The sequence below is a fragment of the Myxine glutinosa genome, chromosome 11 (assembly GCF_964187855.1).
Source record: "Myxine glutinosa chromosome 11, kmMyxGlut1.1, whole genome shotgun sequence".
NCBI lineage: Eukaryota > Metazoa > Chordata > Myxini > Myxiniformes > Myxinidae > Myxine > Myxine glutinosa.
The window spans coordinates 20,816,069-20,828,858 of NC_136271.1; the positions used below are offsets into that span (position 1 = coordinate 20,816,069).

The 12,790-nt window shown below is 42.2% G+C and overlaps 1 protein-coding gene and 1 long non-coding RNA gene across 2 annotated transcripts in view; one reads left to right on the top strand and one right to left on the bottom strand.

Annotated features, from left to right (window-relative positions):
* Nucleotides 1–12,790, top strand: part of LOC144894242 (uncharacterized) — a 939,403-nt gene that overhangs the window by 888,920 nt on the left and 37,693 nt on the right. The gene's annotated exons all lie outside the window — the stretch shown is intronic.
* The window catches only part of LOC137436468 (phosphofurin acidic cluster sorting protein 2), a 172,681-nt gene that overhangs the window by 30,602 nt on the left and 129,289 nt on the right, over nucleotides 1–12,790 (bottom strand). The window contains exons 15-17 of the mRNA XM_078786465.1: nucleotides 8,874–8,980; nucleotides 5,106–5,260; nucleotides 4,717–4,827 (exon numbers count right to left, since the gene is read on the bottom strand). Of these exons, the coding sequence (XP_078642591.1) occupies nucleotides 4,717–4,827; nucleotides 5,106–5,260; nucleotides 8,874–8,980 (373 nt within the window). The remainder of the gene's footprint in view (nucleotides 1–4,716; nucleotides 4,828–5,105; nucleotides 5,261–8,873; nucleotides 8,981–12,790) is intronic.

The window sequence follows — 12,790 nt, forward strand, 5'->3', positions numbered from 1 at the left end:
CATAAGAGCGTGACCAAGGGTTGGCGTCAGGAAGGGCATCCGGCCATAAAAACATTGCCTCAAACAGGGAACCATGATTGTCATGGGGCCCGCAAGGCCCGCTCTAGCGGGGAAAATGGCCTTAAAACGATCATTCATTCATTCATTCATATTCATTCACTGAGTTTAAAATGTAAAACGTGGTTCTGAAAGTTACGTCTCATGCCCTCACAAGGGGTGTTGTATTGTAATTTATATACAGTGCAAGTGCAACCAAATGGAGCATGAAAACGTGTTTTTGAGGATGTCATTTGGCGCTCCATCTATGTTCGCACTCGGGGTGGTCACCCTACACTAGGAAATTAGTTATTTATATTATTACTTAGTAAAAGTACAGTAACTGAAAATTGAAATTAGGGATCAAACCGTAGTGTAATTATATGTTTAGCTCGCCTGGAACATAGTTCCGGGGAGCTTATGGGATGGCGCATCGTCCGTATGTCAGTCCGTCAGTCCGTAAACACTTGCAAATTCTTCTCTGAAACTGCTTATGCAATCGTGAGCAAACTTGGCTAAAGTAGCATGTGTGGGAGGTGTAGGACTGAATGCTAGCATGACAACCAATCACAATGGACAATATCATCACATGACTGTACTACGGAGCATTCCATCTTGTCACATGATATACAATTGTACAGGTTATTTGTATTTTATACCAAATTTTTCCTCCAATTCTAAAATCATTTCTAATACTGTAGTATATTATAGATACATATACAGTAATCTTAATGTTCAACGAATCATAAGACATAGAAATTTAACTTGTGTTAACCAAATTTCCAATAATCCTAATAGGTCATGGAACATATTTATTTGGCTTGAGGAAAGTCAACTGTAACAGGTTAAATTAAACCATGTTCAACTTGCCTTTCTGTTAAAATTAGAGCCGTAACATGTCTCATTTGCCACAAGTGAATCACCTTTCAGCACATTATTTGGCACACCTCACTTCCGGCCTCACTCCTCCTGCGTAACCCCAGCATACCCAGGTTGCACGTGTGCTTACAGAACCCCACACCTGGTTAACCTTCAGAAGCTGAACACACCCACCATTCCTTCACCCCTCTATTCTCTCATCTGTGGAACTGACTCAGTGCTTGTCTCTTGCCTCTTTCTCCAGTCTTTCAAGAGTGCTGCCCTTCATCACCTCATCCTTCCTCCCATATAGTCAGGGCCCTTAGGGATATTTTGGGGCCATTTGGTTCAAATTCTTCCAAAAGCACCAAATTTGGCCCAGATGTTGCCCATGCCATACTCTTTCGATTTTTGACGGGCGCCAAGACGGGCGCCCCCCCCCCCCCCGGGGCCCCATATTGGCGAAATACTAAATGGCCGCCACCCGGATTAGAGGAAAATCAGTTAAATAACCAAAAGGGTTGGAATCATGTATGATACCACTTTTCAGGGGTTTTCGAGGTCGAGGAATCCAATTATGATGTTATTTTGATGATTCGAGGTCAAGGTCAACCCTCAAGGTCATCTTAAAGGTCATTTTTGAGGCAAACATGTCGGTTTTTGAGGTTTTTGTCAAGATTTACGCGAGGTTCACCATTTTATGTTTCTGGGTTGGGTAATTGAACTCTGACCTTATTTTTGACAATTAGAGGAAATATTTACATATCTATTTCCTAATTTTCAGGCACATGCAGTTCATCAGTCTAATTACAAAGGTACGGATTTTGATGTTTTATGAACTGTATGCCATATCCTTGTGTTTAATTTTTGTGCGATCATGATCCGGGTTCATGTATACATTATTGTATACATGTCATAAATATGACGTCATAGGTCATGTGACCTGGCGGCCATATTGGATTTTATGAAAACCTTAAAAATGGATTCCTGCCTTCATTTTTCGATCGATTCATTTTGAACTTTGACCACTTATAGTACGCCATGTGATTGGATGCATATCCTAATTATGACATCATAGGTCAGGTGACATGACGGGATGGACCGGTATGGTCCCCGGATCATACCGCCCTTGGCGCCCGTCAAAAATCGAAAGAGTATGGCATGGGCAACATCTGCACCAAATTTGATGCTTTTGGAAGAATTTGAACCAAAACATCCCTCAGGGCTCTGACTAATACCCACACCTGCTCTTTCATTCTCTAGGATCCCCATTCACATTTACACTGTCCCCCTCATTTCCTTTCTGTCAATCATATGCAGTCCTCCTGTTCTTGTTCCCGTTTGATCCTCACTCCCTTTGTAAACCTGGTGTGTGAATAAATGAATGAATCCTCCCCCACCCACCACCCCAAAAAATAAAAATATAAACTTTTATGTAAGGAATAATGAAATTTTTTTTTTTTTTTTTTTTTTTTTTTTAAACATCCTGATCATATCCCTGAGCTGCCACACTTTTCTCATCCCCATTCCTCCATCTATTCCCTCGATTCTATTCCCCTACCCCCGATTAAATGAAGCTGTTAGCTTGATGGATTTATTTAACCTGGTGCTGGTGCAGCACAGGCATGATAGGCTGAATGGCCTCCTTCTGTGTCAAAGTTCCTCGTTATTCCTCGTTATACCTCTCCGAGGTGATTTCATATACGTATACTAATGCAACTCGTGTCAACGTAAATGCATGAACCAGGGAAAAACATATTTTGATTTGGTTTAACCTTAGCTGTGCTATGTTGGGGGTTAATTTGGCTGGGCGGTGTTTCCTCCCTCAGATATCGGCAACGGAAGATCCGATCGTCATAAAAATTGTCATGTATGTAGAAGGTCATCAGACAAACATGCATGCATTGTAATTTTTGTAGCACATGCCTGCATTGTAAGAAGACAAAAGGGACAAAACTTTAGATTTATAAATGGGCTAGTGCAAATAACACTGATTTGGGTATATTTTATAAACACACATGGATAAATTACATAAATACGGTTTTGGATGGACGTGTGACCAAAAAAATGTCTAACACTTAAACAATACATGCGATCTTCGCAAATTAGATATCAAAACTTGAGCGAGACTAGAGAAAAAAAAAGTAATGAAAGGAAATTGTTTGATCAGCAGTCGTCTGCAAGTCATCGTGAAAATCGACAAAGGGGGGAATTCCCCCCCCCCCCCCAACCCCTCACCCAAAGCCCAGGTGGTGTTAAAAGTGCTACTGTAGACATGTTAAAAAATGGTTTTTGCAATATCTTGATATCCAGGCCCAGAATACTTGTTAATTTAATCAAAACAAGGTAATAAAGTGGAGAAACAAATTTTATTTTATTTTTTTTTTTTTTTTTTTTTTTTTTTTTTTTTTTTTTGTATACAATATCGAGGCTCGTGAAAGAGCGAACATTAATCACATGAACACACAGAAAGACAAACCGACACATAAAACATATAACATCGGGAGCGGTAGACAAGAGGGGGAAGGACACAAACACAACATTTGAGAGCAGGGACCGAGAGACATGGAGACATCGAGAGATCTGAGAGAGGGCGAGGGCTTTGGGGGGGGGGGGGCATGGGAAGGGGGCGGTGGGAGAGGTATAAAACATATGGACACTGCCAGGACTTCCAGGAAAGAAGTTGGAATTTCAAACAAGGTGGATCTGGGGTGAATTAGCGGGGGTAGAAAAGATCAAGGTTTTGGATGGGGGAAGATAAGAGATGGTGGTGAACAGCTGTTTTAAAGACCTGGAGGGAGGAGTGGGATTGAAGGGAGTGAGGGAGTTTGTTCCAGAGGCGGGAGAAAAGAGGAATGAAAGAGTGAAGGTGAGCAGAGAGCCGAGATTTCGGCAGTTTAACCATCAGAGGGTTGCTGGCAGATCTTGTGCGACCTGTCGGAATTTTGGGGGACAGAGCACAGAGAGAGCTGGGGGTGCAAGGCCGGAGAGGAGTCGGTAGAAGACAGAAAGACCACCTACCTGCCTGCGGTGAGTGAGTGAAAGGCCCTCAGAGATAGCTTCATCGCGGGAGATTCCAATAATTCTGAAAGCTTTGGTTTCAACAGCGTGAAGCCGAGCTAGGTGTGAGGCAGGAGCACCGGCCCATAGGGGAGAACAGTATTCCATTGAGCTGCGGATGAAAGCCTTGTATGTGGTGAGGAGCTCAGGTGTGCCGAGGAAGGACTTCGCACGACGGAGGATGCCCAGTCGGCGACTGGCTTTGGAGGCCAGCTTGGAAATGTGGTTTTCCCAAGAAAGATCATGGCAGATAGTGAGACCCAAAATCTTGAGCGACAGAACTTCTTGGAGAGGATTGTTGAGAAAGTAGATGGGAGGGTTGTCCAGTCGATCTTTTCGGAGAGACATAGTAAGAGTGTGAGATTTGTCAGGATTGAAAGACATGTTCCACTTGTTTGACCAGTCTGTGATTTTGTCCAGGTCTTCAGAGAGTGAGGAGGCAGCAGACTGCCGATCTGAGGGAAGAGGAATGGAGCGGCAGAGAGTGGAGTCATCAGCAAGTCATCAGCAACTGAGTCATCAGCAAAGAGATAGAGAGGATTTTCGAGAGAGTCAGAGAGATCATTGATGAAGACCAGAAAAAGCACGGGGCCCAGAACACTGCCTTGGGGAACTCCAGCCTGAACAGGAAGAGGAGATGAGAGAAACCCATTCAGGGCCACACGTTGACGACGGCAGCACAGAAGCCTTTTAGCTTACAGGGCTTCCAACTGATAATGTCTACATTTATCAAAAGACAAACATCATGAAGATTGCACTGACCTGTTGCAGGGGGTTCTGATCTGGCAAACAATTCCTTCCATGCATTATCCATGAAGGTGCTTGCATACCTCTGGTCAACAGATGCCAGGTATTTAGCTAACGGGTGAGGAGCTGGAAGACATAGCATCTTGCGTGAGGATGAAGACCATGGTAGAAATTCCCAATGGCAAAAAATTGCCAAAATAAATTCGAGAATGATTCACTTGCAAAAAAAATTAAAAAGTGCATTTTTTTCCCCCATTCAAAACTTGAGTGGATAAAAAGTTGATGCAGCCAAAAGTTATTAAAAACGGGTGAACAGATGCAATGACAAATCAGAATTTGGGCTTGGAACAGATGTGGGGGCAGTGTGGCAACTATGGTAAAAGCTAATGCATGGATGCAAATACCAAGTGGAATAAGTAGAAAGCGAAGATAGCCGAGCCAATCCGGAGTCTTGTTGGAAAGCTGTTCAACATAGTGCCGCAGTACAGTACTCATGAATGCCTGCCCACCAGCCACTGCCAGCCGGATGGGGCTTGGAGTTTGCGCATTTGTATTGCAACTGCAGCACAAAAGTCAAAAAAAGGGAATAATAAGGTAGGTGTTCTTGCGAATATAGTAACAACACCGATCTGCAACAGGGGTACAATAGTTAAATGGAAAAATTTTTAACAGCGCAGAGTTCAAAAGCATACCTTTGATTGTCCTTAAACGTCAAAGGCCAAATAAATGAAATAAATAAATAAAAGTTTGTTAATGCCTGACTTTCCATACTTTTAATCATTTGAGCCATCTCTGACTTTTTTATTGCAATTTGTAAATCTCATGTGTGAGAGTCAACACCACTGACTGGCAGGGACTACAAGCTGCCTTTGCATGTCAAGACTGATCCTTCATTTCCACCTCTCCTGATATTAACATTGCCTTGGAATTCTTCCACATAGGTTTGCTTTCCTCATCTGCAGTTATCATACCTATCCTATCAGCCCTGGTAGACAGAATCCTATAGTAAGGCACTTCCTTTCAAGCAAGTTGCCTTATCTTCCTGGTTGGCAAATATGACTGAAGGCAACCTCAGGTCATTTCACAAAGCCTGGAACAAGTGTGTCACCACTCTCAGGAAAGCCAGAAAACAAAACATCTGGCCAACCTCAAGACTGAACTATCAAACATGTCGCCTGCTACAAAGACCTGGTGGCACCTTGTTAAGTCTGTCTCTAGTGTATGCTCCCCCTCCATCCCTTCCCTTACTTCAAATGGCACCTCAGCTGACTCTGCCCGTGAAAAGGCCGAATGCTTCAATTCTGCCTTTGCTTCCAAATCTTGTGTGTGCAACCCCTCACTCGCTACACCTACCCCTATCTGACCCTCTCATACCCATATGTTCCTGGATACTGTCTCACTTGAGAAGGGAGAGGTTTCTGGGACAGGCCAAAACGATATCAGTACATGTGTCCAAAACATGCTCAATGCTCATCTCCAATCATTTATTCCTCTTTACTCTCACCTGTTGAACCAATTTCCCCAGTCTTTTTAGTCCCATTCTTCCATCCGGAGCTTCAAGACAGCTGTTCACCACTATCAAAGGCAGGTGAGGGCAAAATACGGCCCGGGGGGCGGATCCGGTCCGTATCGTAAGATACTACTGTCCAGCCCACCATGACTCCCAGAGTATACTTCTTTATGGATGTATCAGGGAAAGCTGTATGTTTAGTATGCAAAGAAAGTGTCACCATATTCAAAGAATACAACTTAAACAACACTTTGAGAACAAACATGCAGCCAAATATAAGAACATGTCTGACGAAGAGAAAGATAGACAATTGCATGAGATGCTTGCTCAAATTTTTTTTTTTTTTAAGCAGAAAGTTCCTGAAAATGATTACTTTTAATTTAGTTTTTTTGATGAGGATATTTAATTTAGTTTATTGTTTTATGTTATTTCATTTTAGTTTGTTGTATTCATGCCTGTGAACCTGTGAGGGGATCGAGTGAAGCTTTAAAAAAAAAAAAAAAAAAAAATCTCCATTCTGTCATATTTCATATTGTTAACCATCTCGTTGTGTAATAAAGCCAGTCTGCAGACCAGAAAACGAAATTCCGTCTCCTCTCTGGTTCCTTCCAGAACCCACACACACTGTCTGTGACAGACACATATTTAAAGAGTACGTTGCATAAGTAACTTTTTAAACTTTAACAGACATTTGGACAATCTAGCAAATACAAACTCACAAGTCACTTCTCTGTGATTATATCATGTGAAAATATATTAACGCATTAAACATTAATGGCACTAACAGTTCACGCATCATGAATTCGAAAATTATTTAGATTGCGAGGTTAAAAACAGATATGCGGCCCGTGACGACGTACCAAAATTCTTATGTGGTCCGCTCGTGAAAATTATTGCCCACCACTGACCTGAAGTCATCCCCCATCCATATACTCATGATCCCTTCTACCTGAAGTGACCCCATTCCCAAGCGCTCTCTTTTCCAGATTATTGTGATTTTTTCCCCCCTCTCCCTCACTTAATTTCGTTTCAGTTCCTTTTCTGTTTCATCCCCACTTTCCCCTTCTCCTTGCTGTGTTTCATTCAGTTTGGGTGCACAGCTTGTTCACCCCCAGGTGTCCTTCTCCCCCTCTCCTTGATTTCACTTATACTCTACTGCTGGTGTTTCCCCCTTTCCATTTTGTTCCCTTCCATTCTGCTCTAGCTCTTGCACGAGCCTCAATCATGTATAAAAATAAATAAATTGGAAAGCATAAAATAATCAAAATGATAAAAACCATGAATGTAATCAATAATATGGAATGAAAAGGGTCATGCTATACAGAGAACTTCAATGTTCTTTTTTTCATCAGTGTCGTTAGTTGTCACGCACACAGCAATTGAGGATGGTAAGATGCCTTTATCAAATGCAGCAACCACAACAACAATAACAAAATTAATTTCTCAACCATAGGACACAATTGTCAAAATTAATTTTAAAATTAAAAGTGGCAGTAGAATGTTGCGAAAATGTATTTTTGAGTACTGTATAGGCGGCAAGGATTGAAGGTTGGATGCAAAGAATAGACAGTGAAGTAGCAATGTCAGGATGTGCATGAAATAATGTATCAAGGTGACATGAGGAAACTGATGATAATTTGTTCATGACACTCTACTGTGATTGCTAATTTAGGATGCAAAAGGCATAGAAACAATAAACGGCATGGGAAACAGGAGCAATAAACACTAACGCTAATATATTGAGGGACAATATCGTTTGACATTAACAAGCAATATACCATCAAAGATATTGCCCTGGTGTTGGCATAGCGGCTAGGGTGCCAGCTTAGGATCCTAGGATCCTGGGTTCGAATCCCGGTCGATCGCTGAATTAACGCCAGGGGGGTTGACTCAGCCTGTCATCCTTCCGAGGTCGGCAAATTGAGTACCAGTTCACTGGTAATGCCCTGTTTGTCGTAAAAGGCGACAAAAAGGGTTGGCGGCAGGAAGGGCATCCGGCCGTAAAACATTGCTTCAAAAAGGGGACCAAAAAACAACAACAACCACGGTCCCCGAAAAAGGCCAACCCCCGCTTGCGGGGAAAAATGGCCTCTAAAGGTGTTTTTTTTTTTTTTTTAATACCATCAAAGAACAGGTGGTGGATGTATTGCTAAGATGGAATTTCAATATCCTGGGATTGATACATGGAGATATCAAGTGGATGACGGTCCAGGTATATCTTGGACTAAATACTTTGTGTATTTTGTTAAGCATTGTTATTCCATGAGTAAAATTCTACCTGGCTATTACTGCACCTTCATCCAATATCACAGCTCCAAAAATAGACCATTTAACCAATAAAAATGCACATCATTAATCTCATTAATAATTTAATAAAGTATGCAAACATGGGATCATGTATGATCATCCTCTTTTACTCTCATTACTTTCCCTCACTTCCCCTCTTCCCCCAATCTCTCCTACCTCTGCTGCTCCCCTCCTTCTTTACCCTCTCTTTTCTTTCCACTCCTTACTTTTCATCCTCCCCCTCCTCTTTTTTTTGCCTCAATTCAACATCTCTACATACATCATAGGTTGGAAGACCTTGTGAGTGAAAGAGCTTTGGTGATGTATCAAACATGAATGAAGTAGAGTTATAAAAAACAGGAAAACATTTACTAACAAGCGCTGAACTCGAAGAACAATGGCAGAAAAAGCAGCTTGCACGTCTGGTGATCCTAATGCACACACAATGGGCTGGCCCCTTTCCTGCAGCCGCTCAGCCAGGAACTGCAGGTAGGGAAAAGTAAAAGAACATAGAAGTGTTAAAGACAAAAACTGATGTCTTCTCCTAGGAAATGTCTGTTCCCTCTTCACAATGCAACTTTTTGGTGTTCAAAAATGATATATTATTGTATCAAAGCAGTACAAATGTTATTGGATGAACATAACGATTATATCTTTTTTTCCATTGCTTATTAAATCGATCAATGTTTTCTTAAACACAGAAACATATTCTTTCAGCTGCACAGAGGACACAGACGACCATTATCATTTATGGAGGCAATGCAAGGAAAGTAAAGTTTAAAAGTTTGAAGTCGGGTTTGAAGTCGAGTTTGAAGCAAATGCATCAATGGATATGCCTCTGCCCCGTGAAATGTCAATGCACTGTTATGTTTGATCTCAATGAAAAGTCGCATGAAAAATGAAAGGCCAAATGAGAAAAGAGTACAAGAGAAATAAATAAAAGGGAGAATAAATTGGATGCTTACAACTGAAATTATGTATGATCTGCAAAATGATTTTCAAAAGGCACATGACCTTTGACCTGTTGAACCCAAAATTTCATTAGTTCATCTTTGTATCGTAGTCCATACTTGTGCCAAGTTTGGTCAAAATCCCTTCAGCGGTTCACAAGTTATAGCGGTAACCAAATTCTGCTACGCATGCACGCACAGCCAAACAACCTGAAAACATGCCTTCGGCACCTTCGACTGTGGAGGCATAAAAAAGAAAACATAAAAAAAAGTAAAACCAGCTAATACACTGAAATATATATTCGGGCCGATGATGCCTAAAGCAGAGTTATTTCATAATTAAAGTATTTATCAGGGAAAATATTTCCACACGACATTATTAATAAAGTGCCACATTTGCCAAAATTATACAAATTTAATATGCATATAATCATATGTATAACCAGCACAGCATTCTATTGCATCGGCGGCACATGAACATTTCACAATGGGCTGTTACATAGCGTACTTGCATCCATGCATATTAAACAAAAGCGAAAATTGCTTTGCAATACATATCACCTACCGATGTGATATTTTCGAAGTCTAAAAAGGGCATAACTCTGAAAAATTGGCGAAACACCCTGAAACTCTAACTTGTTCCGGAAATCATCATAATAAAGCCATGTGCCAAGTTTCAGTTGAATATGTTAAAGGATATGGAAAAAGGTCTGAAAAACCACAGATGGGACAGATGGATGGAGAGCAAACCTATAGTCCCCTCCAGTGAAACCAATAGAGCAAGAGGAGCGAACATTAGAATAGGTCAAAGAACAATACCAATTATAAATTGTGCCGACACTTGTCTTGCGTAATACAGATTGCTTTTCCTCACAGAAGAATGCTATTGCAGTCAGCCACTTAGAAAACAAATTTTCCCAACAAATGTTAAAGGCCAAGAAAGTGCTTCTCATGTAAGACTGAAGGGTGCAGAACAGTACACACACTAGCTTCACAGAGAAAGTCTGTCTGTGTATCTCTGTATGCCCACGTCGATATATTTTTTACTTTAATTTTTTTTCTCTGCAACGGCTCGTCCGATCAAAGCGAAACTTTAAAAATAGGAGGGACTCCCCATGGCAAATACTTTTTTGATAACTCTGTCATAGGTCACATTGTTTGGGTAGTAGGTTGTAGACAGCAACCGTCCAGGGTAGTACATTCTATGTATGTTAGTGAAGCAAAAAAAGACTTGGTGGTTCGAACTTAGGAGCGTTAAAGTGGTGCCCAGAACCATCTTGCACTCTCCGTGTCAGAATTGCTGGTCTTACTGTCTCACTCAAACTACAGCTACCAGGCTAGCTTCAATCTGTCTTTCTTGCAAACAAACATCATACACTTTTCATCATACACTTTCCTTCTCTTATATTTAAGGCCTGGCCTCGATGAGAGCTATATGGTTCACGCCTGGAGCCTTCAACTTAAAAAACAAAAAAACAAAGAAAAACCAACATGATATAACAGACATATTGGATTAAATGTAAAAAATTGGACATCTCTGAAACTGCTCCATGAAAAAAATTGAAACTTGGTATATATATCATCATCTCTCCATTTGATATATAGGGTGATAATGATGATCTCATCGGTGTAGTCTTTCAATCCTGACAAATCTCAAACTCTCACTATCACTCTCTCCGAAAGGACAGTCTGGCAACCCACCCCATATAATTTCTGAACAATCCTTTTGAGGAAGTTCAGTCATTCAAACTCCTCAGTCTCACTATCAGGCATGATTTTTCTTGGGCAAACCACATTTCAAAGTTGGCCTCTGAAGCCAGCTGCCAACTGGGTATCATCCGCCATACAGAGTCCTTCCTTGGCACACCTGAACTCCTATCACCTACAAATCCTTCATCCGCAGCTTCATGGAGTACTGCCCTTTTTTTTTTTTTACTGAATCGAGGCTCGTGAAAGAGCTGACAACCGCGAGGGAAAGACAGCACAGGGGAACCACGAGGGAAAGACAGCACAGGGGGACCGCGAGGGAAAGACAGCACAGGGGGACCACGAGGGAAAGACAACACAGGGGGACCACGAGGGAAAGACAACACAGGGGGACCACGAGGGAAAGACAGCACAGGGGGACCGAGAGGGAAAGACAGCACAGGGGGACCGCGAGGGAAAGACAGCACAGGGGGACCGCGAGGGAAAGACAGCACAGGGGGACCGCGAGGGAAAGACAGCACAGGGGGACCGCGAGGGAAAGACAGCACAGGGGGACCGCGAGGGAAAGACAGCACAGGGGGACCGCGAGGGAAAGACAGCACAGGGGGACCACGAGGGAAAGACAGCACAGGGGGGCCACGAGGGAAAGACAGCACAGGGGGACCACGAGGGAAAGACAGCACAGAGGGACCACGAGGGAAAGACAGCACAGGGGGACCACGAGGGAAAGACAGCACAGGGGGACCACGGGGGAAAGACAGCACAGGGGGACCACGAGGGAAAGACAGCACAGGGGGACCACGAGGGAAAGACAGTACAGCCCTGCCCCTTGGCCGGCTCTCCTGCCTCACTTGACGCAGTGGAATGCAGTCCCAATGTCTTTATCCAGCATGTGATATGTGCCTGGTCATTCTTGGAAAAAAAACTGAAATGAGATGGACAAAGAAAATGACAGACAAAGACAAAGCCCTTTCCTACGCTGTATTTGCTTGTTTCTTTGATTTTCTTTTCTCCCCCTACCTCCCACGAACATCTTACCCATTGTCAAACATTCTAAATACAAAAAAAAAAAAAAAAAAAAAAAAAAAATCTTCATTACTTCTCTCGCCTCACTGACGCGTACTTGTTCTCTCGCCCCCTCGTCTCGCCTTGTGCCCCGCCCCCTTTATCTCATATTTCTCCAGCCATTCCAACTCTAGTTTCCTCCACACTCACTGAACCTTTTCTCCTTCTTTCTCAAATCCACCTCCTCACTTCGACATGGTTTTGTTTAAATATTATTTAAATATGTTTAAACTTTCCCCTGTAGTGTTTTATTCAGTGGTATATTACAACCAATTCCTATTTAAAAAGGCTTTTTTCAATTTCCTCTTCAATTCATTCCACTTCAAAAAAAAAATTCAATCTATTACAGTTCCTCCTCCCTCCATTCTCTAAACTCACCTTCATCCCACCCCTCCTTTATCGTTTTTAAATGGATCTCTGACTTGAAAATCACAATAAACCCAGTTTGTAATAAATGTTCGTTTTTCACTAATCATACACTTTCTAAACTCCCCCCTCACACCTCCCCTCCTAAACTCCACCCTCACCCCTCCCTTTCAATTCCCCCCATCCTCGCCCCTCCCCTCCAAAT